The sequence below is a fragment of the Mobula birostris genome, chromosome 6 (genome assembly GCF_030028105.1).
Source record: "Mobula birostris isolate sMobBir1 chromosome 6, sMobBir1.hap1, whole genome shotgun sequence".
NCBI lineage: Eukaryota > Metazoa > Chordata > Chondrichthyes > Myliobatiformes > Myliobatidae > Mobula > Mobula birostris.
The window spans coordinates 49,179,048-49,196,283 of record NC_092375.1 but is presented as its reverse complement, the minus strand read 5'-3'; the positions used below and the strand labels follow the sequence as shown (position 1 = coordinate 49,196,283).

The following is a 17,236-nucleotide window of genomic DNA, read 5'->3' as shown; positions in this document are numbered from 1 at the left end:
ACCCCAGAAGAATGCTTTCTACGGTGCACCTATAAAAATCAGTGAGTGTTTTAGGGGACAGGCCAAATTTCCCTAGCTTCCTCAGGAAGTAAAGGCGCTGGTGGGCCTTCTTGGCAGTGAACTCTGCTTGGTTGGACCAAGTCAGGTCATTTGTGGTATTGACCCCGAGGAACTTAAAGCTTTTGACCTGTTCCACTTGTGCACCACCGATGTAAATGGGGTTGTGTGATCAGTATTAGATTTATGCCACATGTATTGCTTAGTGTTGACGTCATAAAGTTCCACTTTAGTCTCATCCAACCACAAGACCTTCTTCCACATCTTTACGGTATCTTCCAAGTGATGCTTTGCGAAGTCTTTATGGGCAAGGATATGAATTTTTAAAGCCAGGGCTTCTTCTTTGCCACTCTTCCAAACATATCCTTTTTGTGCAAGGCCTTAGAGATTGTGAAACTATGAACTTCATCTCCAGTTACAGGCACTGACTTCTGTAGCTCCGAGTGACCATTGGTGTCACAATAGCCTCTCTTACAAGTACCATTCTTCTCCAGCTACTAAGTTCAGAGAGGTGGCCTGGCCCAGGCTGTGCGACTGTTGTTTCATATCTTTATCTACTTTTGCACGATGGACTGCCCTGAGTTCTGAGGTATGTTCAGTGCCTTTGAGATGGTCTTGTACCCTTCTGCAGATTTGTGCTTCCCTATTATCATTTCCCTGACTTGTGCTTTTTTTTGTCTTCATTTTGGTTTGGTCTGTTGAAAATCTACCATACTGTTGGACCTAACCTGAGAGAGGGGGTATTTAGTTAGGTGATCCTCCAATTTTCTACATCAACAAATTGGGCTAATTGGTAGGATAACATGTAGTATTGTACCTGAGGAAAGTTAGTGTAGCAATTACAAAGGGGAAGAATACTTTATCAGCCTCGCAAATTTGGTTTTTAATTTTTAGTAAATTGTTGATACATTTTGGAACTTATCTTTTTGGAATGTTTTGTAGATAAGCTCAAAAATTCCTACTGCAATATATTTTTTACTTAAAAATATGAGTAAAATGTGAAAATAGCTGTGGGGGTTGAAGACTTTTTCAGGGCACTGGAAGTGCAAGGTGTTATATTTTGGAAAGCAAAATCCAGTTAGGACTTTCACAGTGAATTGCAGGGCTTTGATGAGTGTTGTAGGATAGGGGGATCTTGGAATACAAGTACTGTACATTGTTCACTGAAAGTGTAATCACAGGTAGACAGAGTGGTACAGGCTTTTGGCATGCTTGCCTTCATACATCAGGGCACCGAGTATAAAAGCTGGGAGATCATTGTGCCATTGTACAGGATGGTGGTAAGGTGTACTTGGGAATATCATGTTCAATTTTGATCGCCCTGCTGTAGGAAAAATGATATTAAACTGGACAGAGCACAGAAAAAAATTTACAATGATGTTGCTAAAACTTGAGGGAGAGAGTAATTGGGAGAGGTTGGACTGGCTAGGACTTAACCTTACAGCATAGGAGACTGAGGAGCATAGATAGGGTGAATGCATCTCATCTTTTTCCCAGGATTGCAGAATCAAGAATTACAGGGTATGGGTTTAAGACGAGAGGGTGAAGAATTAATAGGAACTTGGTATAAAAAGTTTATACTTGGTATACAAGTATATAAAAAAAGAAATTTAAATTAAATAAGTTATGTAAAAAGTGAGGGAAAATACTGGGGTAGTGTTTTTAAAAACGCAAGCAAGAGGAATTCTGCAGATGCTGGAAATTCAATCAACACACATCAAAGTTGCTGGTGAACGCAGCAGGCCAGGCAGCCTCTCTAGGAAGAGGTACAGTCGATGTTTGGGTCTCGGCCTGAAACATCGACTGTACCTCTTCCTAGAGATGCCGCCTGGCCTGCTGCGTTCACCAGCAACTTTGATGTGTGTTGCTGGGGTAGTGTTCATGGGTTTATTGTCTATTCAGAAATCTGATGGTGGAGGGGAAGAAGCTATTCCTAAAACATTGAATGTCTCTCTTCAAGCTCCTGTACCACCTTCTTGATGGTGGCAATCAGAAAAAGACATGTCCTGGGTGATGGGGGTCCTTAATGGTGGATGATACCTTTTTGAGGTTAGTGTCCATGATGGAGCTGGCTGAGTTTACAACTTTTGCTGATGTTTTACAGTGGCTCCTCCATACCAGACAAGGATACAACCAGTTAGAATAGTCTCCACAGTACATCTGTATGAAATTTGTACGCGTCTTTGGTGACATACCAGTTTTCAAACTCCGAGTGAAATATAGCAATCGTCATGCTTTCTTTGTATGTGTGTCAATATACTGGGCTCAAGATAGATCCTCAGAGATGTTAACCCTCAGGAACTTTAAACTGTGCACTCTTTCTTCTTCTGATCCCTCAGTGAAGACTGATGTGTGTTCCTTAACTTTCCCTTCTTGAAGACCACAAACAGTTCCTTGGTTTCACTGATAATGAGGGCAAGGTTGTTGCTGTGACACCACTCAACCAGCCAATCTATTTCACTTCTGTACACCTCTTTGTCACCATTGGAAATCCTGCCAACAATATTTACGTTGTCAGCAAATTTATAGATGGCATTTGAGCTTTGCCATCTCAATTGTGGGTGTAGAGAGAGTAGAACAGTGGGCTAAGCACATATCCTTGAGGTGCACCAGTGTTGATTGCCAATGAAAGATGGTCTCTATGTGGAATGAGCAGCTACAATCACTTAAAAAAAACATTTGCAAAGTTACATGGATTGGGAAAGTTTTGAAGGTTATGGGCCAAACGCTGGCAAATGGGACCAGCATGGCTGAGGCCTCAGCGCCAGAGTGCACCAGTTGGGCGAATGGCCTAATTCTGTGCTGTACAATTCCATGACTCTATGATCATGAAGGCTTCAAGCCAGCAAGGCATTGGGATGAGCCAAGTACGAATGTAAGTTAACCATGGTGTTGATCCCTGACAGCAGGCCAGTGTGGAAGTGATTTGAAATAAATGAGGAATTATATGCTGAAATTTGAGAAGCTGGGATGTTTCCCCTTGGGGTAGGAAAGGTGAAAAGAAGAACTGAAACACGTTCAAAACCAGTAAGAGCTTTGACAGAATAAATAAGGAGAACCTGTTAGAAGATGCAGGATGATTAATAACTAAAGACATGTGTTTAAAACACTGGATAAAACATTGTGACAATATATAACCATATAACAATTACAGCACGGAAACAGGCCACCTCGGCCCTTCTAGTCCGTGCCGAACTCTTACTCTCACCTAGTCCCACCAACCTGCACTCAGCCCATAACCCTCCATTCCTTTCCTGTCCATATAGCTATCCCATTTAACTTTAAATGACAACATCGAACCTGCCTCAACCACTTCTGCTGGAAGTTCGTTCCACACAGCTACCACTCTCTGAGTAAAGAAGTTCCCCCTCATGTTACCCCTAAACTTTTGCCCTTTAACTCTCCATTCACATCCTCTTGTTTGAATCTCCCCCACTCTCAATGGAAAAAGCCTATCCACGTCAACTCTATCTATCCCCCTCAGAGCTATTTTAAATACCTCTATCAAGTCCCCCCTCAACCTTCTAAGCTCCAAAGAATAAAGACCTAACTTGTTCAACCTTTCTCTGTAACTTAGGTGATGAAACCCAGGTAACATTCTAGTAAATATTCTCTGCACTCTCTCTATTTTGTTGACATCTTTCCTATAAATTGGTGACCAGAACTGCACGCAATACTTCAAATTTGGCCTTACCAATGCCTTGTACAATTTCAACATTACATCCCAACTCCTATACTCAATGCTCTGATTTATAAAGGCCAGCATACCAAAAGCTTTCTTCACCACCCTATCCACATGAGATTCCACCTTCAGGGAACTATGCACCATTATTCCTAGATCCCTCTGTTCTACTGCATTCTTCAATGCCCTACCATTTACCATGTATGTCCTATTTTGATTAGTCCTACCAAAATGTAGCACTTCACACTTATCAGCATTAAACCCCATCTGCCATCTTTCAGCCCACTCTTCTAACTGGCTTACATGGATAATATTTTTGAAATTAAGAAACGTGGTAGAAACAACTTCGTTGGTGATAATAAAAAAATCTTTGGGCAAGTTTGAACTGTGTATTTGCAATATTTTCTGAGAACAATGTATTGTGGAACCTACCAGAGCTACCAATTTTAGCTCTGGCTAGTTATAATAAAACTTGATGAATTATGATCTCATCATCAAGGTAAACTGAGGAAGAATGATCATAGTACAATAGAATCTTATTGTCTGAGAGTATGAAAGAAATCTATTTTATTGAAACCTAAGTGGAAAATAGCTTAAAAGATAAAATAAACAGTCTTGAATAGATATTTCACTGTTGAATAGATACTTAATAATTCTCAATGAAGACACGTTCCATTGAGGAATATCATAAGTGAAGGATGGCCTACTCCAGGCTAATGAATAATATTTAAGGTGGCATCATATAAGAAGAGGTATACAATGTTGCATACATGGTGGTATTCAGGTGGTTGGGAAAATGTTAGAAATCAGGTAAAGATAACAAAAAAAGGGAAAATAGGTTAAGAGTATACTACAGGAATTCTGCAGATGCTGGAAATTCAAGCAACACACATCGAAGGGTCTCGGCCTGAAACGTCGACTGCACCTCTTCCTACAGATGCTGCCTGGCCTGCTGCGTTCACCAGCAACTTTGATGTGTGTTGTAAGAGTATACTAGCAAGAATTACAAAAACAAAGTGTCAGAGTATTCACCAGTATTAAAAAAGGAGGAAAACAGCTGATAATGAGACAGAGGAATTACTAATGGGAAATAAGAAAATGGCAGAAACATAAATATTTATGCCTTCAGATAAAAGGGAGGGGTGAGGAGAAGCTTAAAAACTAATGGGTCAGGTGAGAAGCTGTTAATTGCTCACTGTGAGGTCTAGGAATAAATAAAATAGAGACAAGATATCGTAAAACAGCCATTTTGGGGATAGCAGCCAAGTGTTACTGTGAGGTTGAAGTTGGGTTTTGATGAACACCAGACTTTAGTGAGGAAGGAAGTAACAATAAGATAATGCAAGATTCTTTCAATTCCTTTACTTTGTTCCACTAATTGTTAAGAGAGGCAGTGATACCAATCAGTGGAGTGATATGTTCCTCCTGTGAAATGAGAGAGACCAGGGAAAGTTTACAAAACCTTGTTGACTATGTTTGCAGGAAGTATGTCCAACTGCAGCTTCGATCTGTGCATGTAGTGGTTAGAGCAGCAATTGCACTAGATGAGTACACAGAAGGCAGAGATTTATAGAAAGGAGTTTCAGGATATGGTCACACCGATTGTTCAGTAAAAAGGATATTGTTAGGGGAGATGGCTTTTCAGGAGGAACAGCTGAAGCCAGATCAGTGGCACCACAACTAGCTTTGCTGCAAGGTAGGGAAGGGCAAAGTCTCACTGAGCAAGTGACAAAGGACTCTGCACTCAGGGGCACAGATGCACATTTCTGAGGCTGTGCATGAGACTCCAGGCTAGTGCATTGCCTCCCTGGTGCTGTGGTCAAGCATGTCTCAAGTAAGAGTGGTGAATCTGTAGAATTCTCTGCCACAGGAAACAGTTGAGGCCAGTTCATTGGCTATATTTAAGAGGGAATTAGATATGGCCCTTGTGGCTAAAGGGATCAGGGGGTATGGAGGGAAGGCTGGTTCAGGGTTCTGAGTTGGATGATCAGCTATGATCATACTGAATGGCGGTGCAGGCTCGAAGGGCTGAATGGCCTACTCCTGCACCGATTTTCTATGTTTCTATATTTCTATGTCTCTAAGCAGGCATGGGGCATACTGAAAGGGAAGGGTGAGCAGCCAGAGGCTGTGGAATGAACAACATAAGGAAAAAGATAATCAAGGTCCTGCAAAGAGAATTGAGAAATAGGTTCTCAATTTGGGTTTGGTCCTTATGTCACATGTTAGTGAGACAAGAAATAGGGAGGCAGTACTGCTAAACATTTAGCTAAGGAGTTGGTGCAAGGAAGGAGGTCTTCAGGAACATGGATAAAGAGAGCAGGAGGTCAGCAAGCCTTGAAGATAGAGGTTAGACAATCAGGAAGGACAGGCAGAGTCCATAAATGAATATGGGCTGATGGGAGGAAGTGTATGTATTTCAAATCAAGGAGTAAAGCAATGTATTTAGAGCCTGGATTAGTGCATGGAACTACGATGTTGTAGCCATTTAAAAAAAAAATCAGTTGACAAAAATGCAGGACTGGCACTGCAGCTTCCAGGGTTCAGACATTTCAGACCAATGGAAAAAGAGGTGTGGGGGGGGGGGTAGCATAATTAAACAGGGAGAATGCCACAGCAGCACTCAGAACATCCCGGAGAGCTCATGCAGAGAGGCAATATGGGTAGAGCTCAGGAATAAGAAAAGGGACAATCAGTATTATGGGGTTGTACTACAAATATGCAAACAGATTATGGAAAGGTGTAAAAGCAAAAGGACGGTTACTTTGCCGTTATTTACTCAGATTTCCTGACTGTCAGAGGCTGAGATGGAGCAGAATTTGTTGAGTACATCCAGGAGGGTTGCTTGACAGATTATGTGGATAATCCAATCAAGGAAAGGGCCATACTAGACCTTGGAGATCAGCCTGACCAGGTGATCAGAGTTGCATGGGCAGAGGAATTTGGGAACAATGATTGTTAGTTTTCACATAGTTATACATAAGACCTGACATAAATTGAGGGAGTGCTTTGTTGAGCACCTCCACTCCGTCTGCAAAAAGTAAAATTACCCGGTAGCCAACTATTTAAATTCCTATCCCCATTTCCTCTCCTACATGTTGATCCACAGCCTCCTCTTCTGCCATGATAAACCACTCTCAGAGTGGAGGAACAACACCCCATATTCTGTCTAGCACCAACCTGATGGCATAACATCAATTTCTCCTTCCAGTATTTTTTTCCTTTCCCCCTCTCCCTTTCCTCTTCTACTATTTCCCACTCTGGCCTCTTTACTTCTCCTCACCTGCTTATCACATCCTTCTGGTGCCTCTCCTTCATCCCTTTTTCCCTTGGTCCACTCTCCTTTCCCATCAAATTTCTTCTTCTCCAGCCCTTTATATTTCCAACCAACATAGCTGCACTGATCACATTCCTTCCCTTCTCTCCACCTTTTTATTCTGACATCTTACTCCTTCCTTTCCATCTGATGAAAGGTCTCAGCCTACATAAACAATGACTGTTTATCTATTTCCATAGATGATAACTTGCTGAGTTCTTCCAGCAATGTGTGTATATTGCTCTAGATTTCTGCAGAGTCTCTTATGATCTGATTGTTATTTCAACTGATTGTATTTTACTCCCTTGGGCTCTCTGAATACCTATCCACAAATCTGCAGCAGCATGGATTCATTCAAAGACACCCACCATAACTCAATCTTCAAATTTTGGCAGTCTGATATTCCTTCAGTAATATGATACCCTAGACAATATTCCACACACACTTGGGATCACTTTCCATGTGTTCATCTATGATTCAGCTCTGCTGGTTTCCACCAAATTCTCTAAATTTATTGAATGTTTGTGTTGAGAGGCTTCTTGCTCAACTTCCATCCTTCAAAATACATGAATAAAATTCCTGAAAGACTAAAGTCTTCAGTCTCTGGTCTATTATTAAAAAGTGCACTATAATCATTTCAATCATATTTTCCATATATCCTCATGCTCAGACTGCTTGAAATGTTGGTGTCTTCTGACTGCAAGCTGACCTTTTTATCCAATTTTTATAAAAAGACTGCATTCATCCTCAGTGTGCGACATTATTTAACAATCTCTCTTTCACAAAATGCTCATTCTTTATCATTCCAACTATTGCCAACTTCTCATAAGCTTAGTTCATTCATTCTAAACATTCTTGCCTTGTTCTATGTGGCTTCATATGCTGCTCACTTTTTAAACCAAGTATGTTGACTTACATTGATCTCTGATGCTTAGTGTCTCAAGTTAAAGGAAATAAAATGCTTACATTTAAATACTTCCATACCCATGCTATTCCCCGAATCTACAACAATCTGTCTACAATTCCTTTTTATATGCTCGCCTCATAACAGAAATTTGTAGTATAAAAGAGCTGTGCTATCTAACACTTCACTAAGGAAAAGGTGATGCTGCACATATGGGTGAGACTTTAGGCAGAGGCATTGTCTGATCTCAGCTGGATGCAGATGAATAAAGGCATTGTTTCTATAACCCTGAGCAATATTTAACAGTTACAGAACATTAGTGAATCATATTGTACCAATCCAAACTAATCCCATTAACACAGCTTTAAAATTTACTAAAAACTCTGTTGCAACACACACAAAATGCTGGAGGAACTCAGCAGGTCGGACAGCATCTATAGAAATGAATTAACAGTCGCCATTTTGGTTGAAACCCTTCATCAACACTGAAAAGGGTGGGGCAAGATGTTAGAATAAATAAGTGGGGGGAGGGAAAGGACAAGCTAGAATGTGATAGGTGAAACCGAGGTAAGAAAGGTAAAGGGCTGGAGAAGGAGGAATCTGATAAGAGAGGAGAGTAGAACATGGGAGAAAGGGAAGAAGGAGGGGCACCAGGAAGAGGTTATAGGCAGGTGAGGAGAAGAGTTAAGAGCTCAGAGTGGGGAATAAAAGATGGAAATGAGAGGGGAAAAGAAAAAGAAATAGAAGGTTACTGGCAGGAGAAACTGATGTTCATGCTATCAGGTTGAAGGCTACCAAGATGGCACATGAGGTGTTCCTCCTCCACCCTGAGAGTGGCCTCAATGTGGCAGAAGAGGAGGCCATGGACCAACATGTCAAAATAGAATGCAGTTAGGAATTAAAGTGGATGGCCACCATGAAATACAACAGGAATTCTGCAGATGCTGGAAATTCAAGCAACACACATCAAAGCTGCTGGTCCTTACGAAGGGTCTCGGCCTGAAACGTCGATTGTACCTCTTCCTAGAGATGCTGCCTGGCCACCATGATATTCTGCTTTTGACAGATGGAGTGGAGGTGCTTGACAAAATGGTCCCTCGACTTATGTTGGGTCTGACCAATGTAGAGAAGCGCATCAGGTGCACTGGCTGCAATAGATGAGGGCAACAAATTCGCAGGTGAAATGCTGCCTCATCCGGAAAGACAGTTTGCAGCCCTGAATAGAGATGAGGGAGGAAGTGCATTGGCTGGTGTAGGACTTCTGTTTTTTGCAAGGTTCAAGTACCAGGAGGGAGATTAGTGGGAAGGGATGAATGGACAAGAGAATCATGGAGGGAGCAAACTCTGGGGAAAGTGAAGTCTTGGGGTTGGGGGGGAGGGGGGTAAAGATGTGCTTGGTGGTAGGATATCATTGAAGCTGGTAGAAGTTGTGGGTAATGATGTGTTGGATGCGGAGGCTAACAGGGTGATAAGTGAGGACAAGCGGAACTTTATCCCTGTTAAGGCGGAGGGAAGATGGGAGTGATTGTAGATGCCCTGGAAATGGAGGAGATGAAGGTGAGGGCAGCATCAATGGTGGAGGAAGGGAAACCCTGTTCTTTTAAGTTGAAGGATATCTCTGATGTCCTGAAAGGAAAGCCTCATCCTGGGAACAGATGAGGTGGAGATAAAGGAACTGAGAAAAGGGAATAGCATTTTTACAGGAGACAGGGTGAGAATTGGTGTGTTTATAAAAGAAGCCAGTAGAAAGTTTGTCTCCAGATACGGAGACAGAGGTTGAGAAAGGGAAGAGAGGTGCCAGAAATGGACCAAGTGAATTTAAGGGCAGGATGGAAGTCGGAGGTAAAGTTGATAGAACTGACGAGTTCAGCATGGGTGCAAACCATGTTTGTGGAAATGAATAAACAGTTGACATTTCTGGCTGAGATGCTCATCAGGAGTGGAAAGGAAAACACCAGAATAAAGAGGGGAGGGGAAGATAAAGCTAGAATGGAATAGGTGAAGCCAGGTGGGTGGTAAAGGTCTGGAGAAAGGAATCTGATAGGAAAGGAGAGTAGATCATGGGAGAAAGGGAAAACTCTTTTGCTCCATCTTTTGTGCACTTACTTACCACCAGTACTGGTGACATGAATCTGTTTTCCAGCTCCCAAGTTCTGGAATGTTCTCTTCAACCTTCTTTGCTAAAGTCCAGATATTGTTCACTGTTGTGACAGCTACTTCCTCATTTCAAATGTTCATCTTTGTTTGATTACTTCTCTATGACCCAGGACCATTATGAACACTATTCAAATGGAAGTTGTTACTCATTTTCTGATTTTTACTTGACACCCTCAGACTGAAATCATAAGAATTGCTTATAATAGAAAGTATTTTCTTCCAGTGTTGAACTACCTCAGTATTTAATGACTAATGAATGTCTGAATTAGTTATTTCTTGGCAGATTTACAAAACTCAGTTTGACAACTGACTTCCTTTTTACTGCAGGACATTCAATCAACAAAACAAAAAAAACTGTGGTATATTTTATCAGATCAGAAGAAATACACATCCTGTTTATGGACTAAATTGCTTGCAGGAAACCAAGTACTTCAATAACTGCTTGTAATTGCCACTAGTAAACTAGCATTTAAGGCACTGACTCCAACATAAAATCATTATAAATTTCAGGACTTCATGTCTGAATGTATGAAGTCCTGTTTGCATCAGAACTAGTTAGTTCTACTGTATAGTTATTCTTCAGTTTTTTTCTCATCCTACAGTTAGTGCCTGATCTGGTGGGCATTTCTAACATTCCTTTTGATATCAGGCCTTAGGTCTCAGAAATAGCCCCAATCTGCATTGCAGTTCTCACATGTTTCTGTGCTTTCCTCCTCCTAACTTCCCTCATTAACTTATCAACCCAATGGCTTTATGAACAGCATAATCATCTTCATGACACTGGTTTTCCACAAATACTGTTTCCAGGATTTCCTGCTTTTCTCAATTTAGCCAATTAGGTTTATTAAATATTTTTTACTGCCAAAATAATTCATGAACATACAACTTTTGTTTCTAACAGCTGACTCCAAATCATGCCATTAAAACCCTCTTAATACTGATGGGGGTAAAGATTCTTTTAAAAATCAAGTAATTTAACTCCAAGTGGCTGCAAAATCAAATCTTAAACCTTAGCTGAAAATGAAAAAAGGAATCTTTGGAGATTGATTTTACCCTTGCATAGAAAGCACTATGAAGTATTTTTACATTTGAATTTGCTGTGCTTGACCTGGGTATGCTTGATGTTGACCGAGCACTAAAGATAGAAACATTTTCATTTCTCAACGGCAACCACCCTAATGACTTTTACAAAGATATTAAAGAGTGGTGTGATTCTTAAATGTACATAGTGAAACCTTGTAACGTTTTTAGTGGTGTTTAGTGTATTTGTCAAATTAAAAAACTGAACTCTGTATGAATTATGTTAGTGAATAAATATTAATTGGCCATATAATATTAAGATTTAATTCAACAGTCAAGAGCAGATTGTATGAGGTGTTTAATCTTCACCCAAACATTTAATGAACTTAAATTTCTGACATTTACATTTAATTTTAGATCAAGTATTAAAATTGTCCTTGCATCTATCCTACTTATAATGTGATGTGCCAAGGAAGATCTTGAAACAGAGTGTACATATTAAGAACTAACTGCATGAAGAAAGATGAAACTTAATTGCTATCCCCTCAGTACCATACCTGTGAAAGGAGAGACAGTGGAATTCACACACACACAACAGCACACAGTTTATGCAGTATGAGATGCCTTAATTAGAGAAACAAATAGATACCTACTTTCTGCAGCTAGCAGTCCTAGTAAGTGAGCAGCATTTGGATAAATAACAAACATTAAGAACTTTTTAAAAGTTGTCACACTAGGTGTCGTGAGTGTATTTAAACCATATTACACTGAAAATAATGCAAATTTTACATTTTGTCTCGCTCTTTTTAGAGCCGAATCCATCAATAGTTGAACAATGAATATTATTGTTCAGCAATGTCGATACGTGGCAGCTACTAGCCATATGAATTGGAATTCCATAAACAAATATGAATAATAAACCACTGGTATTGTGCACTTAACATCAATATTCATATTAGCATAAGGGTAGACAAAACATTAAATATTTTGCATATTTGTTGCTAAATTAATAAAATGAAGATGTACATTTTTTATTATTATTGGTGCTTAACTTTAATTATTGATACAGTAGAGGCTTCTCACGTAAGTACACACACAGCCCACTGTATAAGGCATTTTCTGCTAAGATTAGGCCAATTGGCTAAAGCAGTATCTTTATTACTGTGGCCGGTCAGGAACTAACTGGCTGATAGTGAATCCTTATTGTACATAATTTTAGCTGTCTTATGTGCCAGTTAATGAATAAAACTACCGCAAAGGTAGAGGCAAATGTGTGTAAAAAAATAAAGTCATTAATCCCTATAAATGCAAGGCAAGGAAGCCAGATAACCCATGTTTTCTTTACAGGCTTTAATCTTGGTTTTAAAATGAATTTTAAATCTGCAAATAACTCAGAAATTTGTGATTTGTGAACATCTGTAATAACATTCAGTGAAACCAAGATGGTGATAAAAACTGTATACCATAAAATGTCTGCCTTTAAAACTGGCATCATTGTTAATAAACTTTCTGGCATGAAACAAATCAGATGAAATACAGATTATGAAATTTAGGATGAAAATAAAATCAGCACAATTCTACCTTCAGAACTACTTAGAAAGACATTTATATAATTACATGTTTTACTATAAATAATTATGCATGTATCAAAAGTTGTAATACAAATTTGAAGACTATTTGAATATTTTCACAGCAAAGAGCCTTGCTAAACAATATTAGAAAAATAACCCATACTTTTAAAAGGTCAAGTAAAATGGCATTATTTCTTGACCTGTGAATTGTAATTGTTTCATTTCCAACCTTTGCAGCATCCACTTCCATTTCCTTAATGGGTCAATGTTGCATAATGTGCAACTGATCAAAAGATTGGTTCAGATCATGCTAATACAGCCCCAGGTCTCAAAGCTGCCTTCTACACCAGATATAATTTTGCATTAAATGAATCTTCCAGTTTTAGCTGTAAGTCTTTTCACTGTTTACAAATAAAGCATTAAGAAGCAGCTGAAAAAGGTAAAAGTTATTAAAAATGCTATTTTTTTCCTTACTAAGACAAGGCTGTTATAAATTGAAAATTTGAAATAAAGCAGATAAATAAAACATGAACAAGTAAATGATGTGTAACACACACAAAATGCTGAAGGAACTCAGCAGGTCAAGCCGCATCTGTGGAGGAAAATAAACAGTTGATGTTCTGGGACGAGACCTTTCATCAAGACTGGAAAGGATGCAGAAATTCCAGCTTCTGCCCCCTTCCTTTGCAGTAGTCCAGCATCTGCAGATTCTCATGTCCAAAGAATGATGAAAGGTTATCAACCCAAAATGTTAATTCCATTTTTGCTTCATAGGTGCTGCCTAATCTGCAAAGCACATCTAGCATTTTGTTTTTACTTTAATATTTCCAGCATCACAGTTTAATTTTGTTTTTCGGAACAGAAATTACGTTGTCCTGGCTGTAGTAAACGTAAGGGGCTACATGCAGAGTATTCAGCCCATTAGTCTTGTAACTTATAGAGTGCCTGTTGTGTCAGTGATGAGGGCAAGGGAAGAGCACAAGATTAGCTGTGTAAATATCTGATACATTGCATTTATGCAATGGACAGGCAAGTCTGGAACGTGGACTGCAGCAAGCAGGTAGTTCCTGATACATTCAGCTAGCCACCAGCACATCTGAGCCATTGTTTTCAAGAAATACAGCTTACGAGTTACAGTCTCTTTTTGGAAATGGACTGATTTAGAATTACAAAGTCATAATATTAACATGCAAAATTAAAAGAGCTATTCTGACTTGTTTGTTTAGTAGACTCCCAGTCAGGCACTTACTCAAGAAGTTGTGATAATAATCTCACTACACATTGTCAGATGACAAAGCCTTTAAACACACAAGTTTATGTTGAATGACTTTGCTTATGCCTGCATGTATTAATTCAAGACAAAGTGTCATGTTGATATATTTCATATCTTTTCAACATTTAAATGCAAACTTGCTGTATGCTGTGAGCTTGAAAAATTAGGAGAAGACTGGCTTGGTAATTATAAAAAGCATATTTGTGCTGCAAAACTTCAAAATTTTAATTTACCTAAACTATTTACAGGAATTGTCTTTGGAATCCAAATGTTAAAACATTTTACCTGAAGAGGTAGGGTCTTCTGAGAAGTCAGGCAGCTCTTCAGGTGGGTCACCATAGAAAGAATTGAATTTGTGACTTGATACAGCTGCAAGAACTGCTCCCTAAAATAAATTAAGGAAAAACATTACAAATTACAAGCTTATTTAATTTGTCTATACATAATTCATTTTTTTTAACCTAGTAGTTTTCAAACCAATAAACAGTGTACTAACCCACAAAATATTAATTGAATACCTCAAGAAAGTTACAAAACAGAAAATTATTAAGGCAATACTCAGACTACAGGCAATCTCCGCATTACAGATGTTTGGGTATTTGAAATATGCCCTTACAGAATTCACAAATCATTTTCCAAAAATTTGAGAACCAGAAGGAAAATATGTAGGTGATGGGAAGATCAACAGGGTGAGATACAGAAGGTAAGAAAGGATAGTGGGGGAGGGGTGTTTGAGAAAAAGGAAAGGAATACATGGACAGAGGGAAGTGGTTACCAGAAGTTAGCAAAATCCATGTTTGTGCCATCAGGTTGGAGACTACCGAAGTGCAATATGAGGGTGCTGTCCTCTGGTCTGCATCTAGCCTCAACCTGAGGTGGAGGGGGCCATGGATAGGCACTCAGTATGTTGCATTGGGTTGGTTCTCACTGATACAGAGGTCACACTGAGAGCATCAGATGCAATAAATGACACTGGCTGATTTACATGTGAAGTACGCTAGGGGAAGGTGTAGCATTTAGCATGGTTGCATGGGTAAGTGCCTGTAGGGTGAATGGCTGGCAGGATGAGTGGACAAGGAAGACACAGAGAGAGTGATCACTGTGAAAAGTGGAGATGTGCTTGTGGTGGGCCCTCTATTCCTGTTACGTCTGGGTAGAAACAGACTAAGGGCAGATGTGGAAGTGATAGCTGCATTAATATTAGGTTGGGGGCGTGTTGGAGGAGTGATAGGACCTCATTTTCTTAAAAAAAACAAGGACATCTTGAATGTCCTGTAGTGAAAGTCTCATCATGCTGTGATGGAGATGGATGAAGTGAGAAAAGGGAACGGCACCCGTTAAGAGTGATTTTTGGGTTTAGGACATATACATTTACCAACTGACTTTAGCTACTAGTCTTCACACCTGAATATGTATTGTGAATTTAATTCCGAGTGCAGCTTTGAACAATGGGTTCCTAAAGCTGTGAATCCTAGTCCAGGCAATGCTGACTAAAATTTACTTAGATGTCTGTGGTGTGAATGCGAATCAGGTGTGAAGGTTGTATGTAGTTTCAAAGAAAGCATTGTCCATACATTGTAAATATGGAATTATCCTTTGATGTTTAGCACATAAAATATCGAGCCCCACGTTGGGCCAGCAGACCTTTTGGCCGAAAGCATCTTCATATGATCAAATAAAGAAGCTGTTTGTATCTACCAGTAATTTTCTCTGGTGACTTCATTCATGCAACAAAAGAATCCTTGCAAGTGGCTCTGTGGGAAGTGGTGTAGTCAAAGTAACTGTTGGAAGTCAGTAGTTTTGTAGATAATGCCAGTGAATAATCTGTCTCCCGAGATGGAGACAGATGAAGGGAGACAGCTGTCAGAAATGGACTAAGTTAATGCAAGTGCATGGTGGATGTTAATAGTGAACTAGGCGAGATGCAGAGGAGAGAGAGTTGTGGAGTTGTGGAGCTGGTGTAGGTTTGGAACATGGATTGCTCCCTGTAGCCAACAAAAGGTGAGCATAAATGTGGCCCGTGCAAGTGCCCATGGTTGTCTGGAGAAAGTGGGAGGAGCATAAGTGAAAATTCGGCAGTCAGGGCCAGGAAATTGGAAGTTGTGGAAGTAGTGGAGAGCACCCAAAGTGCTATGGATAGAGGTGGGAAGAGACTGTACAAAGGGGACAAGATGGAGATGAAATTTGACTGTATAAGTTCAGCAGGGTAGGAACAGGCAGAAACAATGGGCCAACCAAGGCAGTTTGGCTTGTGAATATTGTGTAGGAGATAGAAATAGGCAGCATGGGCTTGGGGAACAATGAGGCTGAAAGCTGTAGAAGGGAGATCTCTGAAGGTGATAAAGTCAGTGATGGCACATGAGACAGTGGCCTGATGTTTCTTTGTGGGGAGAAAACTTCATATCATTGTTACATCAGACAAACCAGTTTGATAATTAAAATAACCTTGCAACAAAATAAATTCAAAATTCCGAAAAAAATGGTCTCTACCGAAAAAAAACTTTAGAAATTGTTGTTTTAAGTACTGTACTATAACCAAGTGATTTGTTTCCTGCAGGCCGAGAGTCATTGCTAGAAGCAAATGATGATTAAGACAATTACTGAATATTTTAAAAAAGTACTTCATGTAACCAAAGGCATACTATAATAGTATAGGAAGGGACATGAATTAAAATGTAACAACTCTTCATTTCTTTAACACACCAGGTTAACTCTTGATTGGACCACTTTCCAGTTCTTTTAACCAATCAAAATTAAGCATACTTTATCAACAAGTACATTTAGACGCAGCAAATGTGGAAACACTCTGTCATATTACCCAGTGGTTTTCTTTTCCTGTTTGCACCCTCCAGAAAAGACAGTCAGATGAGTATCATGTGTTCAGTGAGCAACTCAACATTAAATGCTGAATTTGCAGTATATTCTGAACTTATTTAGCTTAAGAGGAAGCTGAGGAAAAAGACACATTTTTCTGACTGTAATTCCCAAAATATCCACAATTCCATCTTTTCAAAATCCGAACTTTTATTACGCCTGGCAGGGAAAACAAAACTTCCTGAAATGTCTAGGAAGGTCAATCTGCCAAAATTAACAGATGAGAGTTTATAAAACATCCATGTGGACATTTGGAATATCTGTTTTAATCAAAACAACAAAGGAAGATAATGCAGTGGAAAGTATATGACCACAAGCTAATTAACAGGCTGGCAAATGAAAAGGATGACTCCATTGAGTATACTAAAATAATAGTGGGGGG

General features: G+C 39.6%; 1 protein-coding gene across 5 annotated transcripts in view; it reads right to left on the bottom strand.

The window, feature by feature from the left end:
* caska (calcium/calmodulin-dependent serine protein kinase a) overlaps positions 1-17,236 on the bottom strand; it is a 410,842-nt gene that overhangs the window by 177,227 nt on the left and 216,379 nt on the right. For all 5 annotated transcript variants that reach the window (XM_072260443.1, XM_072260444.1, XM_072260445.1 and 2 more), the window contains one exon: positions 14,266-14,365. In XM_072260443.1, the coding sequence (XP_072116544.1) occupies positions 14,266-14,365 (100 nt within the window). The remainder of the gene's footprint in view (positions 1-14,265; positions 14,366-17,236) is intronic.